We start from the raw sequence: 13,674 nt of genomic DNA, 5'->3' as shown, positions 1-13,674 counted from the left end.
CCTTTATGGGTGAAAGTTACAGCCCACAAGAATACCGACGCATGACGGGCGGACAGTGCGATTTAAATATGCCCACCTTTGGGGGCATAAAAAGAATGTCACTTGAATACAAAGAAAATCAGTATCGGAAAAACAGAAAAAAAGTCACTGAAATACAAAGACAGTCACTGGAATGCAAAGGAAGTCAGACCATGAAATACAGAGTCAGTTGCTGAAATACATAGACAGATAAAACTAATTTTCTTAAAGTGATTTGTCACATTTTCTTTTAAAGTGAAGGCCTCCCTAAGTCTGTTATACACTGTATTTTGTGACAGACGCCGGTTATATAACTACAGCTATAGCGCTCTAAACAATACTTTTCCCACTATCATGGTTCTTAAAGAATCTTCATACTGATGCTGCCTCACAATGGCATAAAACAGAGCTTGACATTTAACAGTTGCCATATTACCCGCGGTAAGTGAAGGTTGCATTTGAGTCATTAAAAAACTTACAATGGTCTGCCTTTGGTGCAAGTAAAAATTCCGACAGTCTTCTTATGTTTTCATATTATTTAGTAACTCTGTGTAATTTTCCTTACATACTTTGAAAATGTCTATTCTTCAGAACTAAAACATATTAACTACAGGTCATTTAACATCATAATTATGAGCAACAAGAGTGCCAGACTGTCACAAAATATGCCCGTCATTGAACTTGGCCTAATTCAAGGGCCATAATCCAAAAGTGCCTGGGGCGATTTGGGTGGTTGTCGAACTGGCCAAATATTAGCCCACAAACATTGAGCAGGGTTTGGGGGAAGGTAGGATAAAACTGTTTCACATGGCTAAATTTGCAGTTTTTTTGGTTAATCCAAGGGCATAATCCAGAGTGCTGGGCGATTTGGAGGCTATCAACTTGCCATATATTATGCCCACAAAAATTGTCACAAGTTTGTGAAGATCAGAACGAAAACTTCGACTAGAGAGCGACATGCTGTGGAACACCAACCGCCCACACCCACGGGTGTTCACATAATACGCCCCGCTCTTTCAGAGATGGGCGTATAAAAAGGAAAGTTTTTTGGGCATGTAAAAGTTAAAGGTTTATTTGGCCAAAGTGCAAGAGCTAAAGAAAGTTACATTTTCTGAAAATCTAGTATAATATTTTTTTATGCTCCCAAATGTCTAAGATACATGTAAGTACCACTACATTATTAGTTATAAAATGCAAACTGAAGCAGCCTGTACTAATGCATCTGAAAATACATAAGAGAGATACATACTGCAAGATGGATGGAACCTCGGGGCCTCTGTTTTTTATGTTCTTCTTTCTGAAAAAAAAAAGACATTATTTTCAGCACATCATCTCCAGATTACTTTATGCTTTAAAAGCGTTTATCCTATATTCTAAAACTTCTAAGATTTTCTTTTATATAAACAAAGAAGTATTTTACCGTGTATTGTCTTGTCGATTAGAACACATTTCGCAAAATGACCTACTTTTGGCTATTCTGGTTTACTCCCTTGTATTTAAAACCACATTTATTTATAAACCTAGAATCCAGCAAAAGCAGACTCCTAGTTAAAACAAGCAAGTATGATGCTTCACATGAAATTAGGACACAACTGCTATGAATTTACTTATGCAAAAATAAACCTGACAGCATGTTTGTTTGCATTCATGAAATTAATATTTCACAACTACATGTGCAATAGATTGCCTGACAAGATTTTGAATAAAATATTTCCACTGTTTCCATACTTCTTTTATTCCATAGCCAGTCCTTACTTTAAAACATCAATTATAATGTAGGGATAACGCATGTTTTTCGTTTTATAACATATGCAGAATCCCGAGGGATTCTGAACAAGTTATAACATGAAATGAACATGCACTAACGCAGCTGTTCTAGCATAAAACACATAAAAAACTAATAAATGAATACATTATCCCTCAACGTCATTGAATTTCCATGAAATGCGCGGAAATTTCCAAGTTGTTTTATCACACTGGTGTCATTTCCTTTTGAATTATCCATTTTGGGGCCGTTATAAGTTTACGCTTTGCTGCGGAACGCGCATATTTAATAAGGTGTTTTAACAGCACGTGAGCACGAGAATCTCCCCGTTAACACACATTTTCTGTCCTATTAACCCCTCCCCCCCCTTCCGAAAAGTGACAAGAACAGCAGTTTTATGCTAGAATGAACATTAAAGACTAAATTTCACAGTTTCAAAGCTAGCGAATGTGTCAAAATAGAAATATTCCTATGCAAAGAAAACATAAGACAAACCTCAAAGTATTCCAGCATGCCAGACTCTGGGTCGAGTATAAACCACCGGTGTAACCATCCCTTCATTACATTTGTAAACTTTGTAAGTTGCCCTTCCATTGGTCGCCATCTGAAAACAAGAAGAGATCACAGAGTGATCTTGGCGCCCACCAATGTACCAATTTTGAGTGTTCCAAATTTCAAGACTTAATGACTAGCTCAAGGTTAAATTTCATTTCCGTACACAACACTGTGCATGTGGTCCAAATTTGAAAGCTGTAGCTTGAGAAATGTGAAGGTAGGTCACTAGATCAATTTCACAAACAAAGTTCTTTGTACACAAAACTATATGCATGTGCATCAAGTTTGAAGGCTGCAGTTTGAGAAATGTGAAAGTAGGTCACTAGGTCAATCTTAAGGTCAAAGTTTATTTCAGTACACAAAACTATGCAAGTGGTCCAAATTTGAAGCCTGTAGCTTGAGAAATGTGAAAGTAGGTCACCAGGTCAATGTCAAGGTCAAAGTTTGTTTCGGTACACATTCCTATGCATGTGGTCAAAATCAAGGTCAAATTTTATTTCAGAACACAGAACTATGCATGTGGTCCAAATTTGAAGCCTGTACCTTCAAAAATGTGAAAGTAGGTCACCAGGTCAATGTCAAGGTAAAAGTTTGTTTCGGTACACATTCCTATGCATGTGGTCTAAATTTGAAGCCTGTAGCTACAGAAATGTGAAAGTAGGTCACTAGGTCAATCTTATGGTCAAAGTTCATTTCTGTACACAAAACTATGCATGTGGTCTAAATTTGAAGGCTGTAGCTTGAGAAATGTGAAAGTAGGTCATTAGGTCAAAATGAAGGTCAAATTTCATTTCAGAACACGAAACTATGCATGTGGTCCAAATTTGAAGCCTGTACCTTCAAAAATGTATAAGTAGGTCACTAGGTCAATGTCAAGGTCAAAGTTTTTTTCAGTGCACAAAACTATGCATGTGGTCCAAAATCGAAGGCTGTAGCTACAGAAATGTGAAAGTAGGTCACTAGGTCAAAATCAAGGTCAACTCATGTCAAGGTTCATCTTGCCACTCAAAACCATACACGTGGTCCAAATCTGAATGTTGTAGTTTATTGACAAGACTTTAAAAGCTTTTCCCTATACAAGTCTATATGAACCATATGACCCCCAAGGCGGGGCCATATTTGACCCTAGGGGGATAATTTGAACAAACTTGGTAGAGAACCACTAGATGATGCTACATTACAAATGCCAAAGCCCTAGGCTTTGTGGTTTGGACCAGAAGATTTTCAAAGTTTTTCCCTATATAAGTCTATGTAAATCATGTGACCCCCGGGGCGGGGCCATATTTGACCCTAGGGGGATAATTTGAACAATCTTAGTAGAAGACCACTAGATGATATCACATACAAAATATCAAAGCCCTAGGCCCTGTGGTTTTGAACAAGAGGTTTTTCAAAGTTTTTTCCCTATATAAGTCTATATAAACCATGTGACCCCAGGGGTGGGGCCATATTAGACTCCAGGGTAATAATTTGAATCATCTTGGTAGAGGACCACTAGATGATGCTTCATATCAAATATCAAAGCCCTAGGCTCTGTGGTTTTGGACAAGAAGATTTTTCCTATATAAATCTATGTAAATTATAGAAATAAACAAAGGGTCATAACTCATTCAAAAATTGTTGAACCAGTCTGATTTTCAGGGGGACACAACTAGGGTACCAAAAAATCATTCTGACAAAGTTTGGTCAAAATCCCCGTGGTAGTTTCTGAGGAGATGCGATAACGAGAAATTGTTAACGGAAGGACGGACGGAAGGACGGACGGACGGACGACGGACCACGGACGCAGAGTGATTTGAATAGCCCACCATCTGATGATGGTGGGCTAAAAACATGCATAACAAGAGGACCATGATGGTCCTGAATCGCTCACCTATCTCCACATGACCCAGTGTTCAACTGAGTATGACATCGTTATTTCTATTATTTGACATAGTGACCTAGTTTTTGAGCACATGTGACCTAGATATCATCAAGATAAAAAATTCTGACCAATTTTCATAAAGATCCATTGAAAAACATGGCCTCTAGAGAGGTCACAAGGTTTTTCTATTATTTGACCTAATGACCTAGTTTTTGAAGGCACGTGACCCACTTTTAAACTTGACCTAGATATCATCAAGGTGAACATTCTCACCAATTTTCATGAAGATCTCGTGAAAAATATGGCCCTTAGAGAGGTCACAAGGTTTTTATATTTTTCGACCTACTGACCTAGTTTTTGACCGCACATGACCCAGTTATGAACCTGACCTAGATATCATCAGGCTGAACATTCTCACCAATTTTCATGAAGATCCATTGAGAAATATGGCCTCTAGAGAGGTCACAAGGTTTTTTCTATTTTTAGACCTACTGACCTAGTTTTTGACCCCACGTGACCCAGTTTTGAATCTGACTTAGATATCATCAAGATGAACATTCTGACCAATATTCATGAAGATCTCATGAAAAATATGGCCTCTAGAGAGGTCACAAGGTTTTTCTATTTTTAGATCTACTGACCTAGTTTTTAACCCCACGTGACCCAGTTTCGAACTTGACCTAGATATCTTCAAGGTAAACATTCTGACCTATTTTCGTGAAGATCCATTGAAAAATATCGCCTCTAGAGAGGTCACAAGGTTTTCCTATTTTTAGACCTACTGACCTAGTTTTTGACCGCACATGACCCAGTTTCGAACTCGACCTAGATATCATCAAGGTGAACATTCTGACCAATTTTCATGAAGATCCATTGAGAAATATGGCCACTAGAGAGGTCACAAGGTTTTTCTATTTTTAGATCTACTGACCTAGTTTTTGACCCCACATGACCCAGTTTCGAACTTGACCTAGATATCATCAAGGTGAACATTCTGACCAATATTCATGAAGATCTCATGAAAAATATGGCCTCTAGAGAGGTCACAAGGTTTTTCTATTTTTAGATCTACTGACCTAGTTTTTAATCCCACATGACCCAGTTTCGAACTTGACCTAGATATCATCAAGATGAACATTCTGACCAATTTTCATGAAGATGCATTGAGAAATACGGCCTCTAAAGAGGTCACAAGGTTTTTCTATTTTTAGATCTAATGACCTAGTTTTTGACCCTACGTGACCCAGTTTCGAACTTGACCTAGATATCATCAAGATAAACATTCTGGCCAACATTCATGAAGATCTCATGAAAAATATGGCCTCTAGAGAGGTCACAAGGTTTTTCTATTTTTAGACCTACTGACCTAGTTTTTGATGGCATGTGACCCAGTTTCGAACTTGACCTAGATATCATCAAGGTGAACATTCTGACCAATTTTCATGAAGATCTTGTGAAATATATGGCCTCTAGAGAGGTCACAAGGTTTTTCTATTTTTAGACCTACTGACCTAGTTTTTGATGGCATGTGACCCAGTTTCGAACTTGACCTAGATATCATCAAGATGAACATTCTGACCAACTTTCATAAAGATCCCATGAAAAATGTGACCTCTAGCGTGGTCACAAGCAAATGTTTACGGACGCACTGACGCACGGACGACGGACACCGCGCGATCACAAAAGCTCACCTTGTCACTTTGTGACAGGTGAGCTAAAAATGTTTCTCTATTTAAAAACTAGGATGTGTGTCCATAGGAAACTGGTGCCAAGCTTTACTGTCACTGTACATGGTTTCATGACTCTAGGTGAACATTTTTAGCTCACCTGTCACATAGTGACAAGGTGAGCTTTTGTGATCACCCTTCGTCCGTCGTCAGTCCGTCCGTGCGTCAACAATTTCTTGTCTGCAAGATAGTGGTTTCATTTATGATTTTATTTTAACCAAACTTGCACACAACTTGTATTACCATAAGATCTCGGTTCCTTTCTTGAACTGGCCAGATCCCATTATGGGTTCCAGAGTTATGGCCCCTGAAAGGCCAAAATTAGCTATTTTGACCTTGTCTGCCAATAGCAACTTTATTTATAATTTGATTTTTACCAAACTTGCAAAAAACTTGTGTCACCATAAGATCTCGGTTCCTTTTTTAAACCGGCCAGATCCCTTAATGGGTTCCAGAGTTATGGCCCCTGAAAGGGCCAAAATTAGCTATTTTGACCTTGTCTGCACAATAGCAGCTTCATTTATGATTTGATTTTAACCAAACTTGCACACAACTTGTATTACCACAAGATCTTGGTTCCTTTCTTGAACTGGCCAGATTCCATCATGGGTTCCACAGTTATGGCCCCTGAAAGGTCCAAAATTGGCTATTTTGGCTTTTGCAGCCATATAGAGACTTCATTTATGGTTTTATTTGATACAAACTTCCAAAATATCTTCAACAACAATAAATGTTGGATTCCATGACAAATCAGATCCAATCGTAGGTTCCAGAGTTATTTTATATCTGATTACCACCCCTGATTGTAATCAAAATGGATTTATATCAGTAAGTTACAGGACTTACTTGAAATTTCATTATTGTCATTAGTTGGACTGAGCCAATCAGGGTAGATAACTATGGACTGATTTTATGTCAAATTACCTCCCTTTATTTCAAATTAAACTGGGTATATCTCCGTAACTAATGAAGATACTGATCTGAAATTTCATTTATGTCAACAGATTTATTTGGCAGCTCCTTCTTTTGTTCACTTATAATATATTTTTTTTTAATTACTTCCCTTTTACATTACTATAAATAGCTTATTTTTAATAACTTTTTTATTATTGGCCGTAGGGAAAAACCGAGACCACTTTTCTGTGGTACAGCATGGATGGTACCTCCAATTTTTAAGTGTATTTTGTCATATCTGTACCTTGTAAGAATTTTATTTTTCTTTTTGGTTAAATTTCTTCTCTTTGTTGTTCCTGTCCTTTGGACTTAGGTATTTTTTCTGAGGACATTCTTGTCCTCAAGTGCAGTGATAACAGGTGAGTGATATAGGGCCATCATGGCCCTCTTGTTTAAGATAACTTCAACATGAACTTTTAAGCACTTCATGTGTATTTTTAAGTTCACAACAGAACCATATCTCCAGAAAAATAATCAACAAAAACAGTTTCTAAAACCAAGGACCTCTAAGTGTGACCTTGACCCTGTACTTAGTGGCCAAGATCAAGTGTTCTGCATGACCTCTCAATGACATAACTGATGACAGTTTTAAGAAAATCTTCCCAAGCAGTTTAGTCAAAATGAAGCAGACATAAAGTTAAGCTATTTGATCTTTGGCCTCTAAGCATGACCTTGACCTTAGACCTAGCGACATGGGTTGAGTGCATTCTGACAAAATAATTACCGGTATGGTCTCTACAGCGTCAAAAAGGTTTTTCTATGATTTGACTTAAATGCAGTGACCTAGTTTTTGATCCCAAATGATCCAATGTCATAACTGCCAGAGATTTTATTGACACAAACATTCTGTAAAAGTTGCAGTCATACTGGGTCAAACTTATGACTTGTAGACGGTAAATAGTAAAACTGTTTATGACAGATGGTAACGGACAGGGTGATCACAATAGCTAATCTTGAATGTTTTGTGAACTAATTTGCAACAGTTAAGTATTTTAATCCTTTTGGGAAGAAACATAGAGCATTTTACAACCCTAATACATAAGGGTGTACAGGGTCTTATGCAGAAAAACATGTTATAACTAAGAGAGACCTATCGGGATAAAGTAGCTGGTTTATAGAAGGAAAAAAGAAAACATACAGTTATAAAACAGAACTTACGTCTTACTCTTTGCATCTTCTTTCATATCAAACTCCTGTAAAAGAAAAATACCTTAAATAAATATATAGTACATTAAATGCTATTTCCTTTATTGGGAATTTAAAAACTAAGTTAAAGGAAAGGAGCAGTTTCCAGGACTTTTTATGAGACACATTTTCATGGTTTGTCTTGAATTAAAGTTACAAACTCTTGTTTATGTGTTTGTTATGTGAACTGGTTTGAACAAGTTTAGAATGAGTAAAAGCCTAATACTGAATGAAAATTTATAGTAGAAATTATATCAATACAATTTTTTTGTATATTTGAAAATGCAAATACTGAGGTTACCTTGTCAGTCAAACAAATAAGAGCAAATGCTTTTATTTCATCTTAAACAAATACACAGCTACCATTAGCTATGTAAATGTTTCATTTATTAACAAGAATTCAAAACATAAAAACAACTTAAGTTATTAACTGAAACCTGCATAAAACATTTTATGAAGAGTTTTCTTAAATTTGATATGTGTCTGTCAAAAAGTAACATCCATAACAATCATAAAACCTGTATCTTAAATTTGTTATTTGTCACCCATTTTCGTGACCGTGATTTTCAGATAGATCTGTCCTTTCTAATGAGATTTTCTAGTGCAATCTTAATAATTAGTCAATAAAATATCTGCATTTAAGAAAAATATGGCAACTGTTGCAAAAGCAGCCAATATTTTGAAGCATTTTTGATAATATAACAAGCAAAGGCATCAAACCCCACCATTCTTGTAATAGGTTATGACTTAAAACTGAATCAGCCCTATAATGTTTATTATGAAATAAATATTAACAAGAGGTGTCACTATTGGTGACAAGTGCCCCCGAAGCAGGCCCAAGAATGCCATAATTGTATGCGCAAAAAATCACGTATCTTTTTGTGACCTTGACCTATGAGGCCTCAATTCTAAGCGTGACACATCATGGTTAACATTTGTGTAAAATTATTTCCAAATCCCTTCATAAATGGCAGAGTTATGAACCAAACAACATGTCAAACTTCTATTGATACTCGCATCGGTTGTTTTGAACCGCATATAAAAGCAATAGGCCTAGACATATAGTGGGGGAGTAATTATATTTTTAACTGTTTTCTATTCCAAAAGTTTTTCCTCACCCCCGAGAATGCCAGAATCCAGGTGTCTGGATACTGGACGGCTAGACACTTCCCTTCCAACAGCCTTGCTATTGGGTACAGGGTTTCAGAAATCCCATGTCCGGAGCCCGGGGGCTACCAGAAAATTCTGTCGGGCTACTAAATTTTTTCAGAGCGTGCCCGGCGGGCTACCTTGAAACTCCATATCGAGTAGCCCGGAAATCAATAATTTAGTCTTCAAATATAATTTTGATAGTAACTGTTGTCTATAATCCAATTGTTTATCAAGAGAAACATGCCCGAGGCTTTAGTTATCTTAACACCTACTGTCACAATCGGCAAATAATTAACCGTTTAATCGTACCCGCAGGCAATTGTTTACAAAAAACATGTGCAAGATTGATTTTAGACTAATCCAGTAACATCAAAGACGCTGATCGGTATTGTTTAAAACAATATACAAACCAGTCTTAAAATTACGTCATTTTAGCGCCACCTGCCAAAGTGTACTTTCGGTTTCGCTGACCTCAATATTTATCGAGTGATCAGAATAGATGTTTGATTTTGAGGCATTTTAGTTGCCTACACTGATTGTTTATGCTTTCCGATTTAAATACTTGCCTAACATGCAAAAAAATCGACCATGATTTTGCAAAATATCAGAAAGTATACAGAATTTTGGACAAACATAAATTCGGATAAGTGAATTAATATACGGTGTAAAGAATAGAGACACTATATACGCGGTTCTAGCCTGTTTATTGAACCAGGCAGATGTTAAGAATCAGACAGGATCAATTTTAAATAATTTTGAGATAAATTACAATTCATACAGCTCTAAGTTAGTAAGTTCTAAGGAACTTGCAAGTTTATAAAAATTGATTTGCATTCCTTTTTTATTGCCATGTTGCAATAACTATCAGGAGTACTCCTGATAATATTTCGCAGTTTAAAAACACGTAGTTTTATCTTTTAAAATGAGCAAAAGGAGTAATGATAATTGCTATTTAAGAGAACAAAATTTATAACAATGTGCGTAAGGCTAAAATTATGAAACCTCTAATAATTTATTCATTCCATCCAATGTAGTATAGAAGCACATAGTAAATAAACCGAAATGACCATTGCCAAACACATTTAAATGTTCGGGCTACCAGATTAAAATTTTGGTAGCCCAATGGGCTACCAATAAATTTGCAGATTTCTGAAACCCTGGGGTAAACCCGTTAGTGACGTGGTTACCGTTAAGTAATTAATTAGAGTGTCCGCCTACACAACAGATCACGAGGTCCGGGATTCGATTCTCGGTAGAGTCTGTGGTATATTATTGGAAGTGTCTAGAAGTCCGGTAATCGGACGCCTAGCCTGCGTTCTAGCCGTCCGGTTACCGGACGACTAGCATATCCTCAGGGGTTTTTCTAGCCGTCCGGTAATTGATTTCTTAATGAATTAGTAATGATTTTATATAGTTTTAAATGTTATTTACTTAAGATATCAATACTTACCTGATTTTTCAGTCAATAAAAAGAATGAGATCGTGTTCGTACACAAATCTGTTGACATTCTATTTTTAGAAATGATAAAACATTTTTCGCCAAACGTCCATGTTATTTTGTAAAAGTAATGTTTTCCTAACAGCCTAAACTTTAATTCTTAAAACACAAAATATATTTGTTTTGAAGAATAGAAAGCTTATAAAATAAGCAATTCATTAATTAATTTTGACATTATTTCGAAATAAAATGGATTAATTATAAACGCTTAACTACTGTTTTGAACATCACACTGCCGCTATTGAAATTAAATATCATTTGAAACAGTTATTCATTAAAAAATATTTGAATACTAAATATAAAATTGTAAGTAGAATCATGGAGGTAATATAGAGATGGAGTGCAGACGAGATAATTGGTGATAATTATTTATTATACCACATGTTGTTCCTTGCTGAGCTCCTTTCAGAATCCTACGAGAGATACCACCACAGTCACTTAATTATCACCATTTCACATGTAATTAACATAATCCTTTGAACATACTGTGCGGCACCGCGGTTTTATCGTAAATCAGCAGATGCACCAAAATTTCAACAAAACGGAAGTTGTGGGTGAGATATGCGCACGTGTCATATTTTGAAACTAATTAATACAAACAATGCGCACTGCTGGGGATTCATCGGTAGAGTAAATGTACGACTTCTTAAAGCATTCGTTTCTGTGATATGGTAACTCTTCAAATAACAGTGACTCATTAAAGTAAGCATTTACAGTTTACTATGTAGTCATTTTAAACTAAATTCTTTTAGATTTCCTAAAATTTCCTAAAAATGTAGACATGCTTAAATTAAAGTTAAGGAATCAAATTTTCATTTGCTAGGTATTAAAAACGTGAGCAGTTGTGAGCATTTTAAATAATGACCATGTTTTAGACTGCATATTTTATATAATTGGTCTTGATTACAAGTTTATGTAAGTCATTCATATAACTTAAATTTTATTTATTGAAGTAGTTATTCAGTTACCAAACGCCTTCTTCGTGTATTTATCTATATATCTATTTATTTATTTCGCAGATTTGAAGCTGGTGTAAAATCTCATTGTTAAAAGTGGAACATTTTTCTACAATTTTGTCGCACAATCTGGAGATCAGTGCCTGTAAAGATGCACATGATTTTTTTTTTAATATTTGCTTTGCATTTCACTTATTCGCCTAGAATGTACAAGCATATTGACAAGACATGTTTTAATATCCATATACGCTCTGTACAGCTAAACTGGATTTGTAGGTAAGTAATATTACGTTATAATCTCATTTATTATAATTGAAAGTTTGTATTCATAGCTTTCTTGTCTCTACATTCTGGACATATCCAGGGACCCTCCGGTAAAATTTCAGCTTTTAATTCGCATTTTACATGTTCGCAATTAATCATTTCCCTATCGTTCGGGTGTTTACGTGGACAATATGGCCAGTCACTGTCAGAATCACTCCACAGCATTGTTACTTGAATTAATTTATTGGAATAGAAAATCCCTTAAAAATCTTAGTTTTCGTAATCATTATTTGCCATAAGTAACACTTACAATATAGTCTTTCCAAAAAGAACAAATTCGATGTAAATCAATTATAATTGCATGACCGTGGATGACATGAAAATGCGTGTATTTCGTCAACTTCAATTGCCAAGATGTCAATATTTCCAAAACGACGTCAGAATGTGTATTTGAAGTGTCAGGTAGTTACTAAACGGAAAAAATCGGAACATCCCGATCCCATTATCTGACTATTCCGGCTATTCATCGGGTCTCACTCGATTAACTCTGTGAGGAACAACATGATATCCGATTAACACCTAGTTGCTACTGATTGACAGGTACTTATCAGAGGATAACAAAGCTGCGGTGCCGCACAATGTACCTTGGAAGTGCCTTCGTCCGCACTCCATCTCTATATTACCTCCATGGTAGAATCTATTTCAAAACTGTTTTAATTTTGAAAATCCAGTGAAAAAGTTGTTAAAATTTTAATATTCCGAAAATAAAAGGCATCAGATGAACAGATTTTAATGAGTGACGTCACGGCGATCTCGCCATTATTGATTTCAGCAAACTTCCGTTTTAATTATCGGCTGATTAATGCAGTGATTTATTGTAAATCTTCAATATGTATTCACTCAAAATTTTGTTTGCAGATAACTATCGATATCTTAAGTAAATAACATTAAAACTATATAAAATCATTATTTATTCATTCGGAAATCTATTGGACGGCTAGAACGCAGGCTAGGCGTCCGGTTACCGGACGTCTAGACACTTCCTATATTATTACATGACTTAATTAGTGAATCATTGTTATGAGGAAGTAGTGAATCATTGTTATGAGGAATGTCCGTGATATTACGCATGTGCATGTTGCACACTTATTTCGTAATTTATTTTGTTTAATTTGAACAATTTTTTCTATATTTCATTCAATAATAAACATATTTCAAATACCCTGTAGTTTTAAAGTTAATTTAGATTGAAAAATCAATATTCACTTTAGCTTTCTGCATGACTGCCAAAACCTGAATCTTTTCCGATTCAGAGAGGGAGGCTAAATCGGGAAGTCCAAAGTCCGATTTGATGTTACCGGAAGCTGCCATTATGACTTTCCGGATCAAAGGGAGGCAACCTTCGACTTAGCCTTGGGTATAATGCCACCAAATTTTCATCTGCTGAGAGATACAAGATACAAATTTATCTAAATATTTTACCTAATATTTTACATAAATAACAAAAGTATATTTAATAAAATAATAAAGGTGTACCTAATATGAAATTAGACGCTGCCTATCTGACGGGAAAACTCTGCATAAATTGTACTTTCTGATATCTTCACTTTTGACAGTAAGCCTGACGGTTTTGCTCTTGTAATAAAAATTAATAAAGGAATATGTTTTAAAATGTTTTTTTTTTTAAATTAACGTAGATCTAATCATTTCTTCAAATGTGTCAAGACTAGACAGAT

The 13,674-nt window shown here is 35.7% G+C and overlaps 1 protein-coding gene across 9 annotated transcripts in view; it reads right to left on the bottom strand.

The window, feature by feature from the left end:
• Positions 1–13,323, bottom strand: part of LOC128550317 (oxysterol-binding protein-related protein 11-like) — a 68,710-nt gene extending 55,387 nt beyond the window's left edge. For all 9 annotated transcript variants that reach the window (XM_053529141.1, XM_053529142.1, XM_053529144.1 and 6 more), the window contains exons 1-4: positions 13,205–13,323; positions 8,042–8,076; positions 2,279–2,387; positions 1,268–1,315 (exon numbers count right to left, since the gene is read on the bottom strand). In XM_053529141.1, the coding sequence (XP_053385116.1) occupies positions 1,268–1,315; positions 2,279–2,387; positions 8,042–8,076; positions 13,205–13,309 (297 nt within the window). In that variant the 5' untranslated portion in view covers positions 13,310–13,323. The remainder of the gene's footprint in view (positions 1–1,267; positions 1,316–2,278; positions 2,388–8,041; positions 8,077–13,204) is intronic.
• Between the last annotated feature and the right edge of the window lie 351 nt (positions 13,324–13,674).

Source organism: Mercenaria mercenaria, chromosome 17, assembly GCF_021730395.1.
Source record: "Mercenaria mercenaria strain notata chromosome 17, MADL_Memer_1, whole genome shotgun sequence".
In the NCBI taxonomy this organism is placed as follows: Eukaryota; Metazoa; Mollusca; class Bivalvia; order Venerida; family Veneridae; genus Mercenaria; species Mercenaria mercenaria.
The sequence above is the reverse complement of the archived record's forward strand: the minus strand, read 5'-3'. Positions and strand labels throughout refer to the sequence as shown.